This window comes from Nerophis lumbriciformis, linkage group LG06 (genome assembly GCF_033978685.3).
Source record: "Nerophis lumbriciformis linkage group LG06, RoL_Nlum_v2.1, whole genome shotgun sequence".
Classification (NCBI taxonomy): domain Eukaryota; kingdom Metazoa; phylum Chordata; class Actinopteri; order Syngnathiformes; family Syngnathidae; genus Nerophis; species Nerophis lumbriciformis.
This window is the reverse complement of record NC_084553.2, coordinates 9,722,093-9,748,450: the sequence shown is the minus strand read 5'-3', so window position 1 is coordinate 9,748,450 and position 26,358 is coordinate 9,722,093. Positions and strand designations below refer to the sequence as shown.

Genomic DNA, 26,358 nt, shown 5'->3' with positions numbered 1-26,358 from the left:
AGATCAAAGTTGTAATTTACTCAAATCAATTCGTATCATTTTTTTAAAATACATTTATGATGAACAAAAATTATTCATTTTGGGAAATAAATTAAGTAGAAAAATTTACGGAATTTTACAGCGTAACACGAAAAAATTGCAACAAAGAAGAAAACGTCATAATTTCACCAGATTAAAGTTGTAATTTACTAAAATGAAGTAGTATTTTTTTCTTTTTAAATAAATGCATGATAAATAAAAGTCATATATTTTGGAACAAAAATTAGGTAGCAATATTACTGCGTAATCGCACAGTAAAATTGTCGTAACATGAAGAAGAAAACGTCATCATTTCACCAGATCAAAGTCGTAATTTACTCAAATTAATTAGTATTTTTTTTTTTTTTTAAATACATTAATGATGAACAAAAGTTATTAATTTTGGGGAAAAAATTTAATTGTGGTAACATGAAGAAAACGTCATTATTTCACCAGATTAAAGTCGCAATTTACTAAAATTAAGTAGAATTTTTTTCTTTTAAATAAATGTATGATAAATAAAATTCATATATTTTGGAAAGAAATTAGGTAGCAATATTACCAGAATTTTACTTCGTAATCTCACAGTAAAATTGTCCTAACATGAAGAAGAAAACGTCATAATTTCACCAGATCAAAGTCGTAATTTACTCAAATGAATTAGTATTATTATAATTTTTTTAAATACATTTATGATGAACAAAAGTTATTAATTTTTGGGAAAAAATTAAGTAGCAAAATTTCCAGAATTTTACCGCGTAATAACACGAAAACATTGTAACGAAGAAGAAAACGTCATAATTTCACCAGATTAAAGTCGTAATTTACTAAACTAAAGTAGTATTTTTTCTTTTTAAATAAATGTATGATAAATAAAAGTCATATATTTCGGAAAAAAATTAGGTAGCAATATTACTGCGTAATCTCACAGTACAATTGTCGTAACGTGAAGAAGAAAACGTCATCATTTCACCAGATCAAAGTCGTAATTTACTCAAATTAATTAGTTAAAAAAAAAATTAAAAATACATTTATGATGAACAAAAGTTATTCATTTTGGGAAAAAAATTAAGTAGCAAAATTTCCAGAATTTTACCACGTAATAACACAAAAAAATTCTAACGAAGAAGAAAACGACATAATTTGACCAGATTAAAGTTGTAATTTACTAAACTGAAGTAGTAATTTTTCTTTTTCAATAAATATATGATAAATAAAAGTCATATATTTTGGGAAAAAATTAGGTAGCAATATTTCTGCGTAATCGCACAGTAAAATTGTCGTAGCATGAAGAAGAAAACGTCATCATTTCACCAGATCAAAGTCGTAATTTACTCAAATGAATTAGTTAAAAAAAAATTAAAAATACATTTATGATGAACAAAAGTTATTCATTTTGGGAAAAAAATTAAGTAGCAAAATTTCCAGAATTTTACCGCGTAATAACACGAAAAAATTGCAACAAAGAAGAAAACGTCATCATTTCACCAGATTAAAGTTGCAATTTACTAAAAAAAGTAGTATTTTCTTATTTTTAAATAAACGTATGATAAATAAAAGTCATATATTTCGGAAAAAAAATAGGTAGCAATATTATTGCATAATCTCACAGTAAAATTGTCGTAACGTGAAGAAGAAAACGTCATAATTTCACCAGATCAAAGTCGTAATTTACTCAAATGAATTAGTATTATTTATTTTTTTTAAATACATTTATGATGAACAAAAGTTATTAATTTTGGGGAAAAAATTTAATTGTGGTAACATGAAGAAAACGTCATTATTTCACCAGATTAAAGTCGCAATTTACTAAAATTAAGTAGAATTTTTTTCTTTTAAATAAATGTATGATAAATAAAATTTAGGTAGCAATATTACCAGAATTTTACTTCGTAATCTCACAGTAAAATTGTCCTAACATGAAGAAGAAAACGTCATAATTTCACCAGATCAAAGTCGTAATTTACTCAAATGAATTAGTATTATTATCTTTTTTTTTTAAATACATTTATGATGAACAAAAGTTATTAATTTTGGGGAAAAAATTAAGTAGCAAAATTTCCAGAATTTTACCGCGCAACACGAAAAAATTGCAACAAAGAAGACAACGTCATCATTTCACCAGATTAAAGTTGTAATTTACTAAAAAAAAGTAGTATTTTCTTCTTTTTAAATAAATGTATGATAAATAAAAGTCCTATATTTCGGAAAAAAATTAGGTAGCAATATTACTGTGTAATCTCACAGTAAAATTGTCGTAACACGAAGAAGAAAACGTCATCATTTCACCAGATCAAAGTCGTAATTTACTCAAATGAATTAGTTAAACAAAAATTCAAAAATACATTTATGATGAACAAAAGTTATTAATTTTGGGAAAAAAATTAAGTAGCAAAATTTCAAGAATTTTACCGCGTAATAACACGAAAAAATTGCAACAAAGAAGAAAACGTCATCATTTCACCAGATTAAAGTTGTAATTTACTAAAAGAAAGTAGTATTTTCTTATTTTTGAATAAATGTATGATAAATAAAAGTAATATATTTTGGAAAAAAATTAGGTAGCAATATTACTGCATAATCTCACAGTAAAATTGTCGTAACGTGAAGAAGAAAACGTCATAATTTCACCAGATCAAAGTCGTAATTTACTCAAATTAATTAGTTAAAAAAAAAATTAAAAATACATTTATGACGAACAAAAGTTATTCATTTTGGGAAAAAAATTAAGTAGCAAAATTTCCAGAATTTTACCGCGTAATAACACGAAAAAATTCTAACGAAGAAGAAAACGACATCATTTCACCAGATTAAAGTTGTAATTTACTAAACTGAAGTAGTAATTTTTCTTTTTCAATAAATATATGATAAATAAAAGTCATATATTTTGGGAAAAAATTAGGTAGCAATATTTCTGCGTAATCGCACAGTAAAATTGTCGTAGCATGAAGAAGAAAACGTCATAATTTCACCAGATCAAAGTCGTAATTTACTCAAATGAATTAGTATTATTATATTTTTTTTAAATACATTTATGATGAACAAAAGTTATTAATTTTGGGGAAAAAATTAAGTAGCAAAATTTCCAGAATTTTACCGCGTAATAACACGAAAAAATTGTAACGAAGAAGAAAACGTCATCATTTCACCAGATTAAAGTCGTAATTTACTAAACTAAAGTAGTATTTCTTCTTTTTAAACAAATGTATGATAAATAAAAGTCATATATTTCGGAAAAAAATTAGGTAGCAATATTACTGCGTAATCTCACAGCAAAATTGTCGTAACATGAAGAAGAAAACGTCATCATTTCACCAGATCAAAGTCGTAATTTACTCAAATGAATTAGTTAAAAAAATAAAAAATAAACATTTATGATGAACAAAAGTTATTTATTTTGGGAAAAAAATTAAGTAGCAAAATTTCCAGAATTTTACCACGAAAAAAATGGAACGATGAAGACAACGTCATAATTTCACCAGATTAAAGTTGTAATTTACTAAAATTAAGTAGTATTTTTTCAATACATTTATGATGAATAAATGTTATTCATTTTGGAAAAAACTAAGTAGCAATATTACCAGAATTTTAATGCGCAATAACACAATTAAATTGTGGTAACATGAAGAAAATGTAATTATTTTACCAGATTAAAGTCACAATTTACTAAAATGAAGTAGTATTTTTTTCTAAATGTATGATAAATAAAAGTCATATATTTTGGAAAAAAATTAGGTAGCAATATTACCAGAATTTTACTTCGTAATCTCACAGTAAAATTGTCGTAACACGAAGAAGAAAACGTCATCATTTCACCAGATCAAAGTCGTAATTTACTCAAATGAATTAGTAAAAAAACCAAAAAAAACATTTATGATGAAGATTATTAATTTTGGGAAAAAAAGGAAGTAGCAAAATTTCCAGAATTTTACCACGTAATAACACGGAAAAATTGTAACGAAGAAGAAAACGTCATCATTTCATCAGATCAAAGTCGTAATTTACTCAAATGAATTAGTATTATAAATTTTTTTTAAATACATTTATGATGAACAAAAGTTATTCATTTTGGGAAAAAAATTAAGTAGCAAAATCTCCAGAATTTTACTGCGTAACACAAAAAAATTGTAACGAAGAAGAAAACGTCATAATTTCACCAGATCAAAGTCGTAATTTACTCAAATGAATTATTATTATTATTTTTTTAAATACATTTATGATGAACAAAAGTTATTCATTTTGGGGAAAAAATTAAGTAGCAAAATTTCCAGAATTTTACCGCGTAATAACACGAAAAAATTGTAACGAAGAAGAAAACGTCATAATTTCACCAGATCAAAGTCGTAATTTACTCAAATGAATTATTATTATTATTTTTTTAAATACATTTATGATCAACAAAAGTTATTCATTTTGGGGGAAAAATTAAGTAGCAAAATTTCCAGAATTTTACTGCGTAATAACACGAAAAAATTGTAACAAAGAAGAAAACGTCATAATTTCACCAGATCAAAGTCGTAATTTACTCAAATCATTTCGTATTATTTAAAAAATATATACATTTATGATGAACAAATGTTATTCATTTTGGGAAAAAAATTAAGTAGCAAAATTTCCAGAATTTTACCGCGTAATATCATTTTTGTTTTCGGAAAAACTGAAAAATATTTGCGTGGCCCGAACACTCCTTGGTAACCGTGGCGATGAAGTGACGACACAAAAATGTATTGCAGCATGTATACAACGCCACAAAGTGTAGCCAGAGCGGGTATTTTTTTTTTTAACGGAATTATTTCTCGTAAAGTTTGAATTATACATTTTTTTTAGCCGGCCATCTTGACCTGGATAACCGGAACAAGCGTTTAAAAAAAATACTCACGTTGCTGTGAACGGGGCCGGAAATGACGTAAGCATGCTTCGTAGTCTCCTGAAGCTCCGCCCCCTTTTGTTATGCTAGCATATTTCCATATAATTGGTACAGAGAGGCTCACAGGCGCCACCTGTTGGCGCAGATTATTTTGCTGGGAGTCAACGTTGCGGGGAAATTTTTTGGGGGATCAATTCAAGTCTGTGCTCAAGGCGGGAAGAGTCGTTTTTATCAGTTTCTCGTCGCCCCTTGCGCTAAAGGCCACGACGGCGAGGACTTTTGAGTGGTGCGGCGCTGATAAAGAGGAAATAAGCGAGAAGGACAAGCGGCGATGCTCGCAATAAAATACTCTCTAGTCTGACATTTTGGTGGAATTTATCCGCGAAACGGGAAGCATCAAAAAGCCTTTTGATTGAGAGCATCCAGCGGCTTTTTAATGAACTGGAAGCAAAGTGAGGCAGCGACCTTGGATCCGCGGAATTAAAGAGAACAAATATCATCTCGCAGCTGGTGGGAAGTCGGCTAATTAGCGGCTAATCTGGTTTGTTTAGTCCCGGCGGAGTTAGTTGGCTAGCGGCGTCACGGGGACGAGTCGAGTTTGTACGTGGCTAACTTCCTTTTTCAAAAGTAAAAACAAACGAGAAGACAAAAAACAAACATCTCAGGGTCTGAGATTAAAATCGGAATGTGACATAAAAAGAACATAGCTTTATGTAAACAAAGAAGAAGTAGCTGGAACAATGTAGCTATATTTTAATATTACGAGATTTTTTTCACCCCAGAATAACAACGCAACATTTCCGATGTTTTCTCGTGACATTTTTACATTAAGTCCATTTTCTGGTTTTTCGAGTTATAAAAAGACACTTTTATGAAGTCATAATTTCGCATCTGCGAAGTAAAGTTTTGACAAATGTATCAATAATGTGAAAATAAAGTTACCATGTTACCGAATAAAAATATGATGATGTAATAAATTCTTAACTTCTCAAAGATAAAGATATTAAAATCGTAATGTGACATAAAAAGAACATAGCTTTATGTAAACAAAGAAGAAGTAGCTGGAACAATGTAGCTATATTTTAATATTACGAGATTTTTTTCCCCCCCCAGAATAACAACGCAACATTTCCGATGTTTTCTCATGAAATTTTTACATTAAGTCCATTTTCTGGTTTTTCGAGTTATAAAAAGACACTTTTATGAAGTCATAATTTCACATCTGCAAAGTAAAGTTTTGACAAATGTATCAATAATGTGAAAATAAAGTTACGATGTTAGCGAATAAAAAAAATTACATTTTAATAAATTCTTAACTTCTCAAAGATAAAGATATTAAAATCGGAATGTGACATAAAAAGAAAATAGCTTTATGTAAACAAAGAAGAAGTAGCTGGAACATTGTAGCTATATTTTAATATTACGAGATTTTTTTCCCCCCCAGAATAACAACGTAACATTTCCGATGTTTTCTCGTGACATTTTTACATTAAGTCCATTTTCTGGTTTTCTGAGTTATATTAAGCCACTACAATAAAATCATAATTTCACATGACTAAATATCTGTAAGTAAAGTTTTGACAAATGCATCAATAATGTGAAAATAAAGTTACCGGAAAAAAATGATAATATTTCTACTTTAAGTCAATTTTCTGGTTTTCCGAGTTATAAAAAGCCACTTTTATAAAGTCATAATTTCACACCTGCAAGGAAAGCTTTGAGAATTTAATCAATGATGTGAAAATAAAGTTGCAATATTACGGGGGAGGGGGGGGGGGGGGAATTACGATGTGATAAATTCTTAACTTCTCAAAAATAAAGAGATTAAAATCGGAATGTGACATAAAAAGAACATAGCTTCATGTAAACAAATAAGTAGCTGGAACAATGTAGCTAGATTTTAATATTACGAGATTTCCCCCCCCCCAGAATAACAACGTAACATTTCCGATGTTTTCTCATAATATTTCTACGTTAAATACATTTTCTGGTTTTCCGAGTTATGAAAAGCCACTTTAATAAAGTCAAAATCTCACATGACTACATATGTGCAAGGAAAGTTTTGAGAAATTTATCAATGATGTGAAAATAAAGTTGCCATATTACGGGGGAAAAAAATTTACGATGGAAGAAATTCTTAATTTCTCAAAGATATAGAGATTAAAATTAGAATGTGACATAAAAAGAACATATGTAAACAAAGTAGAAGTAGCTGAAACAATGTAGCTAAATGGTAATATTATGAGATTTCCCCCCCCAGAATAACAACGTAACATTTCCGAAGTTTTCTCATAATATTTCTACTTCAAGTAAATTGTCTGGTTTTCCGAGTTATAAAAAGCCACTTTAATAAAGTCAGAATCTCACATGACTAAATAAATATCTGCAAGGAAAGTTTTGAGAAATGTATCAATGATGTGAAAATAACGTTGCGATATTACGATGGAAGAAATTCTTAATTTCTCAACATTTCCGATGTTTTCTCATAATATTTCTAGTTTAAGTCAATTTTCTGCTTTTCCGAGTTATTTTAGGCCACTACAATAACATACAAAGAACATAGCTTAGCACAAGAGTTTGTTTTGCGCAGAAAAACAACGTAACATTTCCGATGTTTTTTCACAATATTGGTACTTCAAGTCCAGGAAAGTTTATATGGCAAATTTTGTCATTTTACCTCAAACAAATGAATAAAAAAATGTAGACAACTGCAACTGATTATTGAAGGACAGAATTTAGAGAAGCAACGTCAACCAAAGCATCGATGCCAAAGTCAGGTTTCCAAACGTGGTCTACCTCCGACAATGTTTTGCTGGCCATATTGTTCTACAGGACGTAACAAGAAGCTAAAATGTGGAACGGAATACGTTTTTTTGGACGCAACAAGTTAGTATCTTTTCGTCACGACAACTATTTCCCTGGTAATACTCGTGTATGTAATGCTCCGCAGCTTTAGCACAGCTGCAAACTTTGGAGCCATCTCTCAAATATGAACAACCACAAACTTTGCTATACTGCTTTAAATAAAGCCACTTTAATAAAGTCAGAATCTCACATGACTAAATAAATATCTGCAAGGAAAGTTTTGAGAAATGTATAAATGATGTGAAAATAAAGTTGCGATGTTACGGGCAAAAAAAATTACGATAAAAGAAATTCTTAATTTCTCAAAGATAAAGCGATTAAAATTGGAATGTGACATAAAAAAACATAGCTTTATGTAAACAAAGTAGAAGTAGCTGGAACAAAGTAGCTAAATTGTAATATTGTGAAATTTTTCTCCCCAGAATAACGACGTAACATGTCCGATGTTTTCTCATAATATTTCTACTTCAAGTAAATTGTCTGGTTTTATGAGTTATAAAAAGCCACTTTAATAAAGTCAGAATCTCACATTACTAAATAAATATCTGCAAGGAAAGTTTTGAGAAATGTATCAATGATGTGAAAATAAAGTTGCGATGTTATGGGAAAAAAAAAATACGATGAAAGAAATTCTTCATTTCTCAAAGATAAAGCGATTAAAATTGGAATGTGACATAAAACAACATAGCTTTATGTAAACAAAGTAGAAGTAGCTGGAACAAAGTAGCTAAATTGCAATATTGAGAAATTTTTCTCCCCAGAATAACGACGTAACATTTCCGATGTTTTCTCATAATATTTCTACTTCAAGTAAATTGTCTGGTTTGCCAAGTTATAAAAAGCCACTTTAATAAAGTCATAATCTCACATGACTAAACATCTGCAAGGAGAGTTTTGAGAAATGTATCAATGATGTGAAAATAAAGTTGCGATGTAACGGGAAAAAAAAATTACGATAAAAGAAATTCTTCATTTCTCAAAGACAAAGCGATTAAAATTGGAATGTGACATAAAAAAACATAGCTTTATGTAAACAATGTAGAAGTAGCTGGAACAATGTAACAACATTTTAATAATGAGATTTTCCGCCCCAGAATAACGACGTAACATTTCCGATGTTTTCTCATAATATTTCTACTTCAAGTAAATTGTCTGGTTTTCCGAGTTATAAAAAGCCACTTTAATAAAGTCAGAATCTCACATGACTAAATATCTGCAAGGAAAGTTTTGAGAAATGTATCAATGATGTGAAAATAAAGTTGCGATGTTACGGGGGAAAAAAAGTACGATGGAAGAAATTCTTGATTTCTCAAAGATAAAGAGATTAAAATTGGAATATGACACAAAAAGAACATAGTAGATGTAGTTGGAACAATGTAACTAAATTTTAATAATGAGATTTTCCCCCCCAGAATAACGACGTAACATTTCCGATGTTTTCTCATAATATTTCTACTTAAAGTAAATTGTCTGGTTTTCCGAGTTATAAAAAGCTACTTTAATAAAGTCAGAATCTCACATGACTAAACATCTGCAAGGAAAGTTTTGAGAAATGTATCAATGATGTGAAAACAAAGTTGCGATGTTACGGGGGGAAAAAAATTACGATGGGAGAAATTCTTAATTTCTCAAAGATAAAGAGATTAAAATTGGAATATGACACAAAAAGAACATAGTAGATGTAGTTGGAACAATGTAACTAAATTTGAATAATGAGATTTTCCCCCCCAGAATAACGACGTAACATTTCCGATGTTTTCTCATAATATTTCTACTTAAAGTAAATTGTCTGGTTTTCCGAGTTATAAAAAGTCAGAATCTCACATGACTAAATATCTGCAAGGAGAGTTTTGAGAAATGTATCAATGATGTGAAAATACAGTTGCGATATTACGGGGGGGAAAAAATTACGATGGAAGAAATTCTTAATTTCTCAACATTTCCGATGTTTCTACTTTACTTTTCTGGTTTTCCGAGTTATATTAAGCCACTACAATAACATAAAAAGAACATAGCTTCATGTAAACATAGTCGAAGTAGCCGGAACAATGTAGCTAAATTGCGCAGAAAAACAACGTAACATTTCCGATGTTTTCTCATGATTTAAGTGCAGGAAGTTTATATGGCAAATTTTGTCATTTCCCCTAAAACAAATGGAAAAAAAAATGGAGACAACTGCAACTGATTATTGAAGACGTTTTAAATTTCCCGCAGACAAGGACAGAATTTAGAGAAGCAACGTCAGTCATCTTGTTTTTGCAACCAAACCATCCATACCAATGTTTGGTCTCCCCCAAACATTGTCTCCTTCCACATGTTTTGCGGGCCATATTGTTCTACAGGACGTAACAAGAAGCTAAAATGTGGAACGGAATACGTTTTTTTGGATGCAACAAGTTAGTATCTTTTCGTCACGACAACTATTTCCCTGGTAATACTCGTGTATGTAACGCTCCGCAGCTTTAGCACAGCTGCAAACTTTCGCAGCCATCTCTCAAATATGAACAACCACAAACTTTGCTTTACTGCTTTAAATAAAGCCACTTTAATAAAGTCAGAATCTCACATGACTAAATACATATCTGCAAGGAAAGTTTTGAGAAATGTATCAATGATGTGAAAATAAAGTTACGATGTTACGGGGAAAAAAAATTACGATGAAATAAAATTCTTAATTTCTCAAAATAAAGCGATTAAAAACGGAATGTGACATAAAAAAACATAGCTTTATGTAAACAAAGTAGAATTAGCTGGAACAAAGTAGCTAAATTGTAATATTGTGAAATTTTTCTCCCCAGAATAACGACGTAACATTTCCGATGTTTTCTCATAATATTTCTACTTAAAGTAAATTGTCTGGTTTTCCGAGTTATAAAAAGCCACTTTAATAAAGTCAGAATCTCACATGACTATATATCTGCAAGGAAAATTTTGAGAAATGTATCAATGATGTGAAAATAAAGTTGCGATGTTACGGGGGGGAAAAAAATTACGATGGAAGAAATTCTTGATTTCTCAAAGATAAAGAGATTAAAATTGGAATATGACACAAAAAGAACATAGTAGATGTAGTTGGAACAATGTAACTAAATTTTAATAATGACATTTTCCCCCCCAGAATAACGACGTAACATTTCCGATATTTTCTCATAATATTTCTACTTTAAGTACATTTTCTGGTTTGCCAAGTTATAAAAAGCCACTTTAATAAAGTCAGAATCTCACATGACTAAATATCTGCAAGGAGAGTTTTGAGAAATGTATCAATGATGTGAAAATACAGTTGCGATATTACGAGGGGGGAAAAAATTACGATGGAAGAAATTCTTAATTTCTCAACATTTCCGATGTTTTCTCATAACATTTCTACTTTACTTTTCTGGTTTTCCGAGTTATATTAAGCCACTACAATAACATAAAAAGAACATAGCTTCATGCAAACAAAGTAGAAGTAGCTGGAACAAAGTAGCTAAATTGTAATATTGTGAATTTTTTCTCCCCAGAATAACGACGTAACATTTCCGATGTTTTCTCATAATATTTCTACTTCAAGTAAATTGTCTGGTTTTCCGAGTTATAAAAAGCCACTTTAATAAAGTCAGAATCTCACATGACTAAATATCTGCAAGGAAAGTTTTGAGAAATGTATCAATGATGTGAAAATAAAGTTGCGATGTTACGGGGGGGGAAAAAATTATGATGGAAGAAATTCTTAATTTCTCAAAGATAAAGAGATTAAAATTGGAATATGACACAAAAAGAACATAGTAGATGTAGTTGGAACAATGTAACTAAATTTGAATAATGAGATTTTCCCCCCTAGAATAACGACGTAACATTTCCGATGTTTTCTCATAATATTTCTACTTAAAGTAAATTGTCTGGTTTTCCGAGTTATAAAAAGCCACTTTAATAAAGTCAGAATCTCACATGACTAAATATCTGCAAGGAGAGTTTTGAGAAATGTATCAATGATGTGAAAATACAGTTGCGATATTACGGGGGGGGGGGAATTACGATGGAAGAAATTCTTGATTTCTCAACATTTCCGATGTTTTCTCATAACATTTCTACTTTACTTTTCTGGTTTTCCGAGTTATATTAAGCCACTACAATAACATAAAAAGAACATAGCTTCGTGTAAACATAGTCGAAGTAGCCGGAACAATGTAGCTAAATTGCGCAGAAAAACAACGTAACATTTCCGATGTTTTCTCATGATTTAAGTGCAGGAAAGTTTATATGGCAAATTTTTTCATTTCCCCTCCAACAAATGAAAAAAAAAATGGAGACAACTGCAACTGATTATTGAAGACGTTTTAAATTTCCCACAGACAAGGACAGAATTTAGAGAAGCAACGTCAGTCATCTTGTTTTTGCAACCAAACCATCCATACCAATGTTTGGTCTCCCCCAAACATTGTCTCCTTCCACATGTTTTGCGGGCCATATTGTTCTACAGGACGTAACAAGAAGCTAAAATGTTTTTTTGGACGCAACAAGTTAGTATCTTTTCGTCACGACAACTATTTCCCTGGTAATACTCGTGTATGTAACGCTCCGCAGCTTTATAGCACAGCTGCAAACTTTCGCAGCCGTCTCTCAAATATGAACAACCACAAACTTTGCTTTACTGCTTTAAAAAATAAAATAAAATAAAGATTTTTGTTGTTTCTCTCGATAGCGTCGGCGGCGGTTTTCTTCAAGAACGTGATAGCGAGCGTCTCGGGCTGAGCACAGACCACGTTGAATTATTAACGCGGAACGTTTCTCGGAAAAAAACCTGCAACCAAAAATAGCGCTTTGTACTCAAAATTGAGAGAAAAAAAACAAAAGTTCTCGACTGGCGTGGAAAAGCCGTCTTAAAGCGACGGCGCGCTCGCAGTGGTACAAGAAAGTGTGGGGAAACAATAAGTTAACACAACTTTGACACGTAAACTTTACAATATGTACATTCTTCTCCTTTTTTTTTGTTTTTTTTCTGCGAAATTAAAATAGATTTGTCACTTGTCTGGCGGTTGGGGAAGAAGGTCCTCTCCTCCTGCTTTCCCAGAGTGCAAGTAAGGCGTCCATCTCGGAGGCCCCGGGGCCAAAAGTTTGTTTGGCGTCTCGGGCGAGGACCAGCCCTTAGCACGCAACAGGACCTGGACCAAAGGAAATAAATATAAAATATATGTCATATTTCTATATATATTCATCAAACCAAAAGCCGGGGGAGGTTCTAGCTGTGGTGGTCTTGGTTACTACGTGGCCCTTCTCCTCAGGGTTGGCGGTTTCTGGAGGGGGACTTGAAAGTCTTCAAACTGTACAGCTCACACGCAAGTAAACAAAATGTAAAAGTTTTTTTTGTGTGTTTTTATATCCACTATATCCAAAAGTGTTGCAGGCACTTAAGTCCTTCCCAAAAAAACCTTGTTGTTTCTTCGACAGTGGAGCGGGTTGTGGGCGGGGCCTAGCCCAGGATGTCCAGGTAGACGGGCGTGGCTTTCCCCATGGCGAACAGAACCTTCTGGATGTCCTTGATGTTGAGTCGCTGCTGGGGTTCTCTCTGCCAGCAGCCCAGCATGATGTCGTACACCTCCTTGGGGCAGATGCGGGGGCGGTCCAGGACGTGGCCCTGCGTGATGCACTCGATCACCTGCAGCGACAACACACACCTGGTTAGCAACAACACACACTTTTATAGCGGCAACACACACTTTTATAACGACAACACGCACCTTGTTAGCGACACTTGGTTAGCAACACACGCACACACACACCTTGTAAGCTACAACTTGTTAGTGACACCATGCATCTAGTTAGCGACACCATGAATCTAATTAGCGACACTTAGTTAGCAACACCTAGTTAGAAACCACACACACCTTGTTAGCGACAACAAGCACCTATATAGTGACCCCTTCTTGTTAGCGACAATAAGCACCTAGTTAGTGACCCCTTGTTAGCGTCACCTTGTTGGCGACAACTTGTTAGCGTCAACTTGTTAGCGTCGCCTTGTTAGCAACAACAAGCACCTAGTTAGTGACCCCTTGTTAGCGTCACCTTGTTGGCGACACCTTGTTAGCGACAACAAGCACCTAGTTAGTGACACCTTGGTAGCGTTCACCTTGTTGGCGACACCTTGTTAGCAACAACAAGCACCTAGTTAGTGACCCCTTGGTAGCGTCACCTTGTTGGCGACACCTTGTTAGCAACAACAAGCACCTAGTTAGTGACCCCTTGGTAGCGTCACCTTGTTGGCGACAACTTGTTAGCAACAACAAGCACCTAGTTAGTGACCCCTTGGTAGCGTCACCTTGTTGGCGACACCTTGTTAGCAACAACAAGCACCTAGTTAGTGACCCCTTGGTAGCGTCACCTTGTTGGCGACACCTTGTTAGCAACAACAAGCACCTAGTTAGTGACCCCTTGGTAGCGTCACCTTGTTGGCGACACCTTGTTAGCAACAACAAGCACCTAGTTAGTGACCCCTTGGTAGCGTCACCTTGTTGGCGACACCTTGTTAGCAACAACAAGCACCTAGTTAGTGACCCCTTGGTAGCGTCACCTTGTTGGCGACAACTTGTTTGCGACACCTTGTTAGCGACAACATGTTAGTGACACCTTGTTAGTGACACCTTGTTAGCGACAACAAGCACCTAGTTAGTGACCCCTTGGTAGCGTCACATTGTTGGCGACACCTTGTTAGCGACAACAAGCACCTAGTTAGTGACCCCTTGGTAGCGTCACATTGTTGGCGACACCTTGTTTGCGACAACTTGTTAGCGACAACTTGTTAGCGACAACATGTTAGTGACACCTTGTTAGCAAAAACAAGCACCTAGTTAGTGACCCCTTGGTAGTGTCACCTTGTTGGCGACAACTTGTTAGCGTCAACTTGCTAGCGTCACCTTGTTAGCAACAACAAGCACCTAGTTAGTGACCCCTTGTTAGCGTCACCTTGTTGGCGACACCTTGTTAGCGACAACAAGCACCTAGTTAGTGACCCCTTGTTAGCGTCACCTTGTTGGCGACACCTTGTTAGCGACAACAAGCACCTAGTTAGTGACCCCTTGGTAGCGTTCACCTTGTTGGCGACAACTTGTTTGCGACACCTTGTTAGCGACAACATGTTAGTGACACCTTGTTAGCGACAACAAGCACCTAGTTAGTGACCCCTTGGTAGCGTCACATTGTTGGCGACACCTTGTTTGCGACAACTTGTTAGCGACAACATGTTAGTGACACCTTGTTAGCGACAACAAGCACCTAGTTAGTGACCCCTTGGTAGCGTCACCTTGTTGGCGACACCTTGTTAGCGACAACAAGCACCTAGTTAGTGACCCCTTTGTAGCGTCACCTTGTTGGCGACAACTTGTTTGCGACACCTTGTTAGTGACAACAAGAACCTAGTTAGTGACCCCTTGGTAGCGCCACCTTGTTGGCGACAACTTGTTTGCGACACGTTGTTAGCGTGCTAGCGACAACAATCATGCTAGCGACAACAATCACCTATTTAGTGAAACCCTGGTTAGCGTCACCTTGTTAGCGACACTTTTTAACGACAACAAGCACCTGTTTAGTGACCACTTGTTAGCGTCACCTTGTTGGCGACAACTTGTTTGTGTCACCTTGTTAGTGACACAATGCATCTAGTTCACGATACTTGGTTAGCAACGCCTTATTAGCAACCACACACACCTTGTTAGCGACACCTTATACTTGGTTAGCAACGCCTTATTAGCAACCACACACACCTTGTTAGCGACACCTTGTTAGCGACAACAAGCACCTAGTTAGTGACCCCTTGTTAGCGTCAACAAGCACCAAGTTAGTGACCCCTTGTTAGCGTCACCTTGTTGGCGTCACCTTGTTGGCGACAACTTGTTAGCGACAACAAGAACCTAGTTAGTGACCCATTGTTACCAACAACAAGCACCTAGTTAGTAACCCATTGTTAGCGACAACAAGCACCAAAATAGTGACCCCTTTTTCGCGTCACCTTGTTGGCGACAACAAGAACTTAGTTAGTGACACCTTGTTAGCGACACTTTGTTGGCGACACCTTGTTAGCGACAATGTGTTAGCGACAACAAGCACCTAGTTAGTGACCCCTTGGTAGCATCACCTTGTTGGGGACAACTTGTTTGCGACACCTTGTTCGCGACAACAAGAACCTAGTTAGTGACCCCTTGGTAGCGCCACCTTGTTGGCGACAACTTGTTTGCGACACCTTGTTAGCGTGCTAGCGACAACAATCATGCTAGCGACAACAATCACCTATTTAGTGAAACCCTGGTTAGCGTCACCTTGTTAGCGACACTTTTTAACGACAACAAGCACCTGTTTAGTGACCACTTGTTAGCGTCACCTTGTTGGCGACAACTTGTTTGTGTCACCTTGTTAGTGACACAATGCATCTAGTTCACGATACTTGGTTAGCAACGCCTTATTAGCAACCACACACACCTTGTTAGCGACACCTTGTTAGCGACAACAAGCACCTAGTTAGTGACCCCTTGTTAGCGTCAACAAGCACCAAGTTAGTGACCCCTTGTTAGCGTCACCTTGTTGGCGTCACCTTGTTGGCGACAACTTGTTAGCGACAACAAGAACCTAGTTAGTGACCCATTGTTACCAACAACAAGCACCTAGTTAGTAACCCATTGTTAGCGACAACAAGCACCAAAATAGTGACCCCTTTTTCGCGTCACCTTGTTGGCGACAACAAGAACTTAGTTAGTGACACCTTGTTAGCGACACTTTGTTGGCGACACCTTGTTAGCGACAATGTGTTAGCGACAACAAGCACCTAGTTAGTGACCCCTTGGTAGCATCACCTTGTTGGGGACAACTTGTTTGCGACACCTTGTTCGCGACAACAAGAACCTAGTTAGTGACCCCTTGGTAGCGCCACCTTGTTGGCGACAACTTGTTTGCGACACCTTGTTAGCGTGCTAGCGACAACAATCATGCTAGCGACAACAATCACCTATTTAGTGAAACCCTGGTTAGCGTCACCTTGTTAGCGACACTTTTTAACGACAACAAGCACCTGTTTAGTGACCACTTGTTAGCGTCACCTTGTTGGCGACAACTTGTTTGTGTCACCTTGTTAGTGACACAATGCATCTAGTTCACGATACTTGGTTAGCAACGCCTTATTAGCAACCACACACACCTTGTTAGCGACAACAAGCACCTAGTTAGTGACCCCTTGTTACCGACAACAAGCACCTAGTTAATAACCCATTGTTAGCGTCAACAAGCACCAAGTTAGTGACCCCTTGTTAGCGTCACCTTGTTGGCGACAACTTGTTAGCGACAACAAGCACCTAGTTAATAACCCATTGTTAGCGACAACAAGCACCAATATTTTTTTTTTGTTTTTTGCACATTTTGGGGGAAAAAAACCCAACAGTCTACTTCCGGGTAGTGGTGTACCCTAGAGATGTCCGATAATATCAGGCTAGCGATATTATCCACCGATGAATGATTTAAAATGTAATATCGGAAATTATCGGTATCGGCTCGGAAATTTTCTGTATCGGTTTAAAAAAGTAAATTTTATGACTTTTTAAAACGCCGCTGTGTACACGGACGTAGGGAGAAGTACAGAGCGCCAATAAACCTTAAAGGCACTGCCTTTTGCGTGCCGGCCCAGTCACATAATATCTACGGCTTTTCACACACACAAGTGAATGCAAGCATACTTGGTCAACAGCCATACAGGTCACACTGAGGGTGGCCGTATAAACAACTTTAACACTGTTACAAATATGCGCCACACTGTGAACCCACACCAAACAAGAATGACAAACACATTTCGGGAGAACGTCCGCACCGTAACACAACATAAACACAACAGAACAAATACCCAGAAGCCCTTGCAGCACTAACACTTTCGGGACGCTACAATATACACCCCCCGGCAGCGGGGCATCACAACAAAATTAGGCATAATAATGTGTTAATTCCACGACTGTATATATCGGTATCGGTTGATATCGGAATCGGTAATTAAGAGTTGGACAATATCGGAATATCGGCAATAAAAGCCATTATCGGACATCTCTAGTGCACCCCTTCTGGTACGATACTGATACTACAGCATTGAGTATTGGCCGATACTGATATATTTATCTGATACGGTATCAGCAGAAATCATACGTACTTGTATTATTTTGTAGTGTGGAATGTTAAAAAGGTTTGATCAACAGTTAAAGGGGAACATTATCACAATTTCAGAATGGTTAAAACCATTAAAAATCAGTTCCCAGTGGCTTATTTTATTTTTCGAAGTTTTTTTCAAAATTTTACCCATCACGCAATATCCCTAAAAAAAGCTTCAAAGCGCCTGATTTTAACCATCGTTATATACACCCGTCCATTTTCCTGTGACGTCACATAGTGATGCCAACACAAACAAACATGGTGGTTAGAACAGCAAGGTATAGCGACATTAGCTCGGATTCAGACTCGGATTTCAGCGGCTTAAGCGATTCAACAGATTACGCATGTATTGAAACGGATGGTTGTAGTGAGCGAAAACGAAATTGAAGAAGAAACTGAAGCTATTGAGCCATATCGGTTTGAACCGTATGCAAGCGAAACCGACGAAAACGAGACGACAGCCAGCGACACGGGAGAAAGCGAGGACGAATTCGGCGATCGCCTTCCAACCAACGATTGGTATGTGTTTGTTTGGCATTAAAGGAAACTAACAACTATGAACTAGGTTTACAGCATATGAAATACATTTGGCAACAACATGCACTTTGAGAGTGCAGACAGCCCAGTTTTCATCAATTAATATATTCTGTAGACATACCCTCATCCACGCTCTTTTCCTGAAAGCTGATCTGTCCAGTTTTGGAGTTGATGTCAGCAGGCCAGGGAAGCTAGGGTCGATAGGGGGTTTAGCTCGCTCGTCTGCGGGAACAAACTGCCGCCATTGCTTGCCGTGCTACCGAGGTCCTTTGTCCCTGAATTGCTCACACACTCCGGCAGATTCAATGGGGGTCTGGCGGCAGATTTCTTTGACTTTATCGTTGGAAATGCATCTGCTTTGAGTGTCGCAGGATATCCACACATTCTTGCCATCTCTGTCGTAGCATAGCTTTCGTCGGTAAAGTGTGCGGAACAAACGTCCAATTTCTTGCCACTTTCGCATCTTTGGGCCACTGGTGCAACTTGAATCCGTCCCTGTTGGTGTTGTTACACCCTCCGACAACACACCGACGAGGCATGATGTCTCCAAGGTACGGAAAACAGTCGAAAAAAAACGGAAAATAACAGAGCTGATTTAACTCGGCGTTTGAGAAAATGGCGGATTGCTTCCCGATGTGACGCCACGTTGTGACGTCATCTAGAAAGGTGTTTAATTCGCCAAAATTCACCCATTTAGAGTTCGGAAATCGGTTAAAAAAATATATGGTCTTTTTTCTGCAACATCAAGGTATATATTGACGCTTACATAGGTCTGGTGATAATGTTCCCCTTTTTTGACATTAAGCAGTAATGAATGATGCGGGCACGTTTGTTACTGGACACCCGTGTATGTGTGAGTAACATGCAACTATAGTTCTTTGATACTTGTTTATATTGGCATTATTATTCTGTGTGTTGATATTTGAGGTGTGTCCTAAATAAACGTGTCTCATCCAGCGTGGGCGTGTGTGACTGATCCGTTTCCTTTGTTGGACCCGTCTTCCAATTAGTCCCGTGACTAATTGATGTTTTGACAACGTGACTCCGTTAGCGTGTGTTTACACTCGCAGCGTTTATTTTCACACCTTCCTCCCTCTTTCGCTCGCCTAACGTCCTAATTGTCTCCATTTTGCGGCTAAAGCAGGATTTAACGCTTTTTTTTTTCTTTTTTTTTTACTTCCAATGCAGAGTAATTACTAACACTGATGCTGCTGCGGGGGAAAGGGTCGACGCCCTCGCGCACACACACACACACACACACACACACACACACACACACACACACACACACACACACACACACACACACACACACACACACCAGTGTTGATTTCACACACAAATTACACGGCATCCGAGAAAAGCGTGACTAATTTGCTTCCATTTTGGAGGTACAACAAACGTCGCTACATAAACAACAAACAGCAGAGTCTTATTTGTCGACTTTTCAATTCATGGCTAAACTGGAACAGTTTCAAAGTTGGAACGCCACAACATTTGTGCTTTTATTCTGGCTTTTTGGACGATGGACGAAGAGGCAGCAATCGGGGAAAACGTGCTGATAACCATAGAACCTGCTTGCAGCTGTCAAAACAAAGACTATCTGTGGTTTGGTTGGGCCAAATCAATGTTAACATGCTAACAGGCTAACATTAACATGTTAACAGTTAGCACATGTCAAGTACTAATGTGACTCTTATTTGTTCAGCTGAAAAAAAATATAAAAAAAATGTTGCATGCTAACAGTTAGCCTGTGTTGGCTACCAAGTTATATATCTATGGGAGTATTCAGCTGAAAAACTGGTTCAACACTTTAGCACGCTAACGTTAACATGTTAGAAGTTAGCATATGTCACGTACTAATGTGACTCTTATTTGTTCAGCTGAAAAAAAATATCTAAAATTTTTTGCATGCTAACAGTTAGCCTGTGTTGGCTACCAAGTTATATGGCTATGGGAGTATTCAGCTGAAAAACTGGTTCAACACTTTAGCATGCTAACGTTTACATGTTAGAAGTTAGCATATGTCACGTACTAATGTGACTCTTATTTGTTCAGCTGAAAAAAAATATCTAAAAATGTTTGCATGCTAACAGTTAGCCTGTGTTGGCTACCAAGTTATATATCTATGGGAGTATTCAGCTGAAAAACTGGTTCAACACTTTAGCATGCTAACGTTAACATGTTAGAAGTTAGCATATGTCACGTACTAATGTGACTCTTATTTGTTCAGCTGAAAAAAAATATCTAAAAATGTTTGCATGCTAACAGTTAGCCTGTGTTGGCTACCAAGTTATATATCTATGGGAGTATTCAGCTGAAAAACTGGTTCAACACTTTAGCATGCTAACGTTAACATGATAGAAGTTAGCATATGTCACGTACAAAGTTTTATGACTCTTTATTTGTATAGCTAAAAAAAAATATCTAAAACATTTTGCATGCTAACAGTTAGCCTGTGTTGGCTACCAAGTTATATATCTATGGGAGTATTCAGCTGAAAAACTGGTTCAACACTTTAGCATGCTAACGTTAACATGTTAGAAGTTAGCATATGTCACGTACTAATGTGACTCTTATTTGTTCAGCTGAAAAAAAATATCTAAAACTTTTTGCATGCTAACAGTTAGCCTGTGTTGGCTACCAAGTTATATATCTATGGGAGTATTCAGCTGAAAAACTGGTTCAACACTTTAGCATGCTATCGTTAACATGTTAGAAGTTAGCATATGTCACATACTAATGTGACTCTTATTTGTTCAGCTGAAAAAAAATATCACATTTTTTTTGCATGCTAACAGTTAGCCTGTGTTGGCTACCAAGTTATATATCTATGGGAGTATTCAGCTGAAAAACTGGTTCAACACTTTAGCATGCTAACGTTTACATGTTAGAAGTTAGCATATGTCACGTACTAATGTGACTCTTATTTGTTCAGCTGAAAAAAAATATCTAAATTTTTTTGCATGCTAACAGTTAGCCTGTGTTGGCTACCAAGTTATATATCTATGGGAGTATTCAGCTGAAAAACTGGTTCAACACTTTAGCATGCTAACGTTAACATGTTAGAAGTTAGCATATGTCACGTACTAATGTGACTCTTATTTGTTCAGCTGAAAAAAAATATCAAATTTTTTTTGCATGCTAACAGTTAGCCTGTGTTGGCTACCAAGTTATATATCTATGGGAGTATTCAGCTGAAAAACTGGTTCAACACTTTAGCATGCTAACGTTAACATGTTAGAAGTTAGCATATGTCACGTACTAATGTGACTCTTATTTGTTCAGCTGAAAAAAAATATCTAAAATTTTTTGCATGCTAACAGTTAGCCTGTGTTGGCTACCAAGTTATATATCTATGGGAGTATTCAGCTGAAAAACTGGTTCAACACTTTAGCATGCTAACGTTAACATGTTAGAAGTTAGCATATGTCACGTACTAATGTGACTCTTATTTGTTCAACTGAAAAAAAATATCGAAAATTTTTTCCATGCTAACAGTTAGCCTGCGAAATTATCGGCTGATAAATGCGTTAAAATGTCATATCGGAAATTATCGGTATCGTTTTTTTTTTATTATCAGTATTTTTTTTATTTTTTTATTAAATCAAGTTATATATCTATGGGAGTATTCAGCTGAAAAACTGGTTCAACACTTTAGCATGCTAACGTTAACATGTTAGAAGTTAGCATATGTCACGTACTAATGTGACTCTTATTTGTTCAGCTGAAAAAAAATATCTAAAAAATGTTGCATGCTAACAGTTAGCCTGTGTTGGCTACCAAGTTATATATCTATGGGAGTATTCAGCTGAAAAACTGGTTCAACACTTTAGCATGCTAACGTTAACATGTTAGAAGTTAGCATATGTCACGTACTAATGTGACTCTTATTTGTTCAGCTGAAAAAAAATATCTAAAATTTTTTGCATGCTAACAGTTAGCCTGTGTTGGCTACCAAGTTATATATCTATGGGAGTATTCAGCTGAAAAACTGGTTCAACACTTTAGCATGCTAACGTTAACATGTTAGAAGTTAGCATATGTCACGTACTAATGTGACTCTTATTTGTTCAGCTGAAAAAAAATATCTAAATTTTTTTGCATGCTAACAGTTAGCCTGTGTTGGCTACCAAGTTATACATCTATGGGAGTATTCAGCTGAAAAACTGGTTCAACACTTTAGCATGCTATCGTTAACATGTTAGAAGTTAGCATATGTCACATACTAATGTGACTCTTATTTGTTCAGCTGAAAAAAAATATCTAAAATTTTTTGCATGCTAACAGTTAGCCTGCGAAATTATCGGCTGATAAATGCGTTAAAATGTCATATCGGAAATTATCGGTATCGTTTTTTTTTATTATCAGTATTTTTTTTTTAAATTAAATCAAGTTATATATCTATGGGAGTATTCAGCTGAAAAACTGGTTCAACAATTTAGCATGCTAACGTTAACATGTTAGAAGTTAGCATATGTCACGTACTAATGTGACTCTTATTTGTTCAGCTGAAAAAAAATATCTAAAAATTTTTGCATGCTAACAGTTAGCCTGTGTTGGCTACCAAGTTATATATCTATGGGAGTATTCAGCTGAAAAACTGGTTCAACACTTTAGCATGCTAACGTTAACATGTTAGAAGTTAGCATATGTCACCTACAAAGTTTTATGACTCTATTTGTTTAGCTAAAAAAAAATATCTAAAACATTTTGCATGCTAACAGTTAGCCTGTGTTGGCTACCAAGTTATATGTCTATGGGAGTATTCAGCTGAAAAACTGGTTCAACACTTTAGCATGCTAACGTTAACATGTTAGAAGTTAGCATATGTTACGTACTAATGTGACTCTTATTTGTTCAGCTGAAAAAAAATATCTAAAAAATGTTACATGCTAACAGTTAGCCTGTGTTGGCTACCAAGTTATATATCTATGGGAGTATTCAGCTGAAAAACTGGTTCAACACTTTAGCATGCTAACGTTAACATGTTAGAAGTTAGCATATGTCACGTACTAATGTGACTCTTATTTGTTCAGCTGAAAAAAAATATCAAATTTTTTTTGCATGCTAACAGTTAGCCTGTGTTGGCTACCAATTTATATATCTATGGGAGCATTCAGCTGAAAAACTGGTTCAACACTTTAGCATGCTAACGTTAACATGTTAGAAGTTAGCATATGTCACGTACTAATGTGACTCTTATTTGTTCAGCTGAAAAAAAATATCTAAAATTGTTTGCATGCTAACAGTTAGCCTGTGTTGGCTACCAAGTTATATATCTATGGGAGTATTCAGCTGAAAAACTGGTTCAACACTTTAGCATGCTAACGTTAACATGTTAGAAGTTAGCACATGTCAAGTACTAATGTGACTCTTATTTGTTCAGCTGAAAAAAAATATCTAAAAATGTTTGCATGCTAACAGTTAGCCTGTGTTGGCTACCAAGTTATATATCTATGGGAGTATTCAGCTGAAAAACTGGTTCAACACTTTAGCATGCTAACGTTAACATGTTAGAAGTTAGCATATGTCACGTACTAATGTGACTCTTATTTGTTCAGCTGAAAAAAAATATCGAAAATTTTTTCCATGCTAACAGTTAGCCTGCGAAATTATCGGCTGATAAATGCGTTAAAATGTCATATCGGAAATTATCGGTATCGGGTTTTTTTTATTATCAGTATTTTTTTTATTTTTTATTTTTATTTCTTAATTAAATCAAGTTATATATCTATGGGAGTATTCAGCTGAAAAACTGGTTCAACACTTTAGCATGCTAACGTTAACATGTTAGAAGTTAGCATATGTCACGTACTAATGTGACTCTTATTTGTTCAGCTGAAAAAAAATATCTAAAAATGTTTGCATGCTAACAGTTAGCCTGTGTTGGCTACCAAGTTATATATCTATGGGAGTATTCAGCTGAAAAACTGGTTCAACACTTTAGCATGCTAACGTTAACATGTTAGAAGTTAGCATATGTCACGTACTAATGTGACTCTTATTTGTTCAGCTGAAAAAAAATATCTAAAACATTTTGCATGCTAACAGTTAGCCTGTGTTGGCTACCAAGTTATATATCTATGGGAGTATTCAGCTGAAAAACTGGTTCAACACTTTAGCATGCTAACGTTAACATGTTAGAAGTTAGCATATGTCACGTACTAATGTGACTCTTATTTGTTCAGCTGAAAAAAAATATCTAAAAATTTTTGCATGCTAACAGTTAGCCTGTGTTGGCTACCAAGTTATATGGCTATGGGAGTATTCAGCTGAAAAACTGGTTCAACACTTTAGCATGCTAACGTTAACATGTTAGAAGTTAGCATATGTCACGTACAAAGTTTTATGACTCTTTATTTGTTTAGCTAAAAAAAAATATCTAAAACATTTTGCATGCTAACAGTTAGCCTGTGTTGGCTACCAAGTTATATATCAATGGGAGTATTCAGCTGAAAAACTGGTTCAACACTTTAGCATGCTAACGTTAACATGTTAGAAGTTAGCATATGTTACGTACTAATGTGACTCTTATTTGTTCAGCTGAAAAAAAATATCTAAAAAATGTTACATGCTAACAGTTAGCCTGTGTTGGCTACCAAGTTATATATCTATGGGAGTATTCAGCTGAAAAACTGGTTCAACACTTTAGCATGCTAACGTTAACATGTTAGAAGTTAGCATATGTCACGTACTAATGTGACTCTTATTTGTTCAGCTGAAAAAAAATATCAAATTTTTTTTGCATGCTAACAGTTAGCCTGTGTTGGCTACCAATTTATATATCTATGGGAGCATTCAGCTGAAAAACTGGTTCAACACTTTAGCATGCTAACGTTAACATGTTAGAAGTTAGCATATGTCACGTACTAATGTGACTCTTATTTGTTCAGCTGAAAAAAAATATCTAAAATTGTTTGCATGCTAACAGTTAGCCTGTGTTGGCTACCAAGTTATATATCTATGGGAGTATTCAGCTGAAAAACTGGTTCAACACTTTAGCATGCTAACGTTAACATGTTAGAAGTTAGCACATGTCAAGTACTAATGTGACTCTTATTTGTTCAGCTGAAAAAAAATATCTAAAAATGTTTGCATGCTAACAGTTAGCCTGTGTTGGCTACCAAGTTATATATCTATGGGAGTATTCAGCTGAAAAACTGGTTCAACACTTTAGCATGCTAATGTTAACATGTTAGAAGTTAGCATATGTCACGTACTAATGTGACTCTTATTTATTCAGCTGAAAAAAAATATCTAAAAATGTTTGCATGCTAACAGTTAGCCTGTGTTGGCTACCAAGTTATATATCTATGGGAGTATTCAGCTGAAAAACTGGTTCAACACTTTAGCATGCTAACGTTAACATGTTAGAAGTTAGCATATGTCACGTACTAATGTGACTCTTATTTGTTCAGCTGAAAAAAAATATCTAAAAATTTTTGCATGCTAACAGTTAGCCTGTGTTGGCTACAAAGTTATATATCTATGGGAGTATTCAGCTGAAAAACTGGTTCAACACTTTAGCATGCTAACGTTAACATGTTAGAAGTTAGCATATGTCACGTACTAATGTGACTCTTATTTGTTCAGCTGAAAAAAAATATCAAATTTTTTTTGCATGCTAACAGTTAGCCTGTGTTGGCTACCAAGTTATATATCTATGGGAGCATTCAGCTGAAACACTGGTTCAACACTTTAGCATGCTAACGTTAACATGTTAGAAGTTAGCATATGTCACGTACTAATGTGACTCTTATTTGTTCAGCTGAAAAAAAAAATCTAAAATTTTTTGCATGCTAACAGTTAGCCTGTGTTGGCTACCAAGTTATATATCTATGGGAGTATTCAGCTGAAAAACTGGTTCAACACTTTAGCATGCTAACGTTAACATGTTAGAAGTTAGCATATGT

The 26,358-nt window shown here is 35.4% G+C and overlaps 1 protein-coding gene across 3 annotated transcripts in view; it reads right to left on the bottom strand.

Annotated features, from left to right (window-relative positions):
• Positions 1 to 10,829: 10,829 nt before the first annotated feature.
• ntrk3b (neurotrophic tyrosine kinase, receptor, type 3b) overlaps positions 10,830 to 26,358 on the bottom strand; it is a 656,085-nt gene continuing 640,556 nt past the window's right edge. For all 3 annotated transcript variants that reach the window (XM_061963693.1, XM_061963694.1, XM_061963695.1), the window contains one exon: positions 10,830 to 13,388. In XM_061963693.1, the coding sequence (XP_061819677.1) occupies positions 13,203 to 13,388 (186 nt within the window). In that variant the 3' untranslated portion in view covers positions 10,830 to 13,202. The remainder of the gene's footprint in view (positions 13,389 to 26,358) is intronic.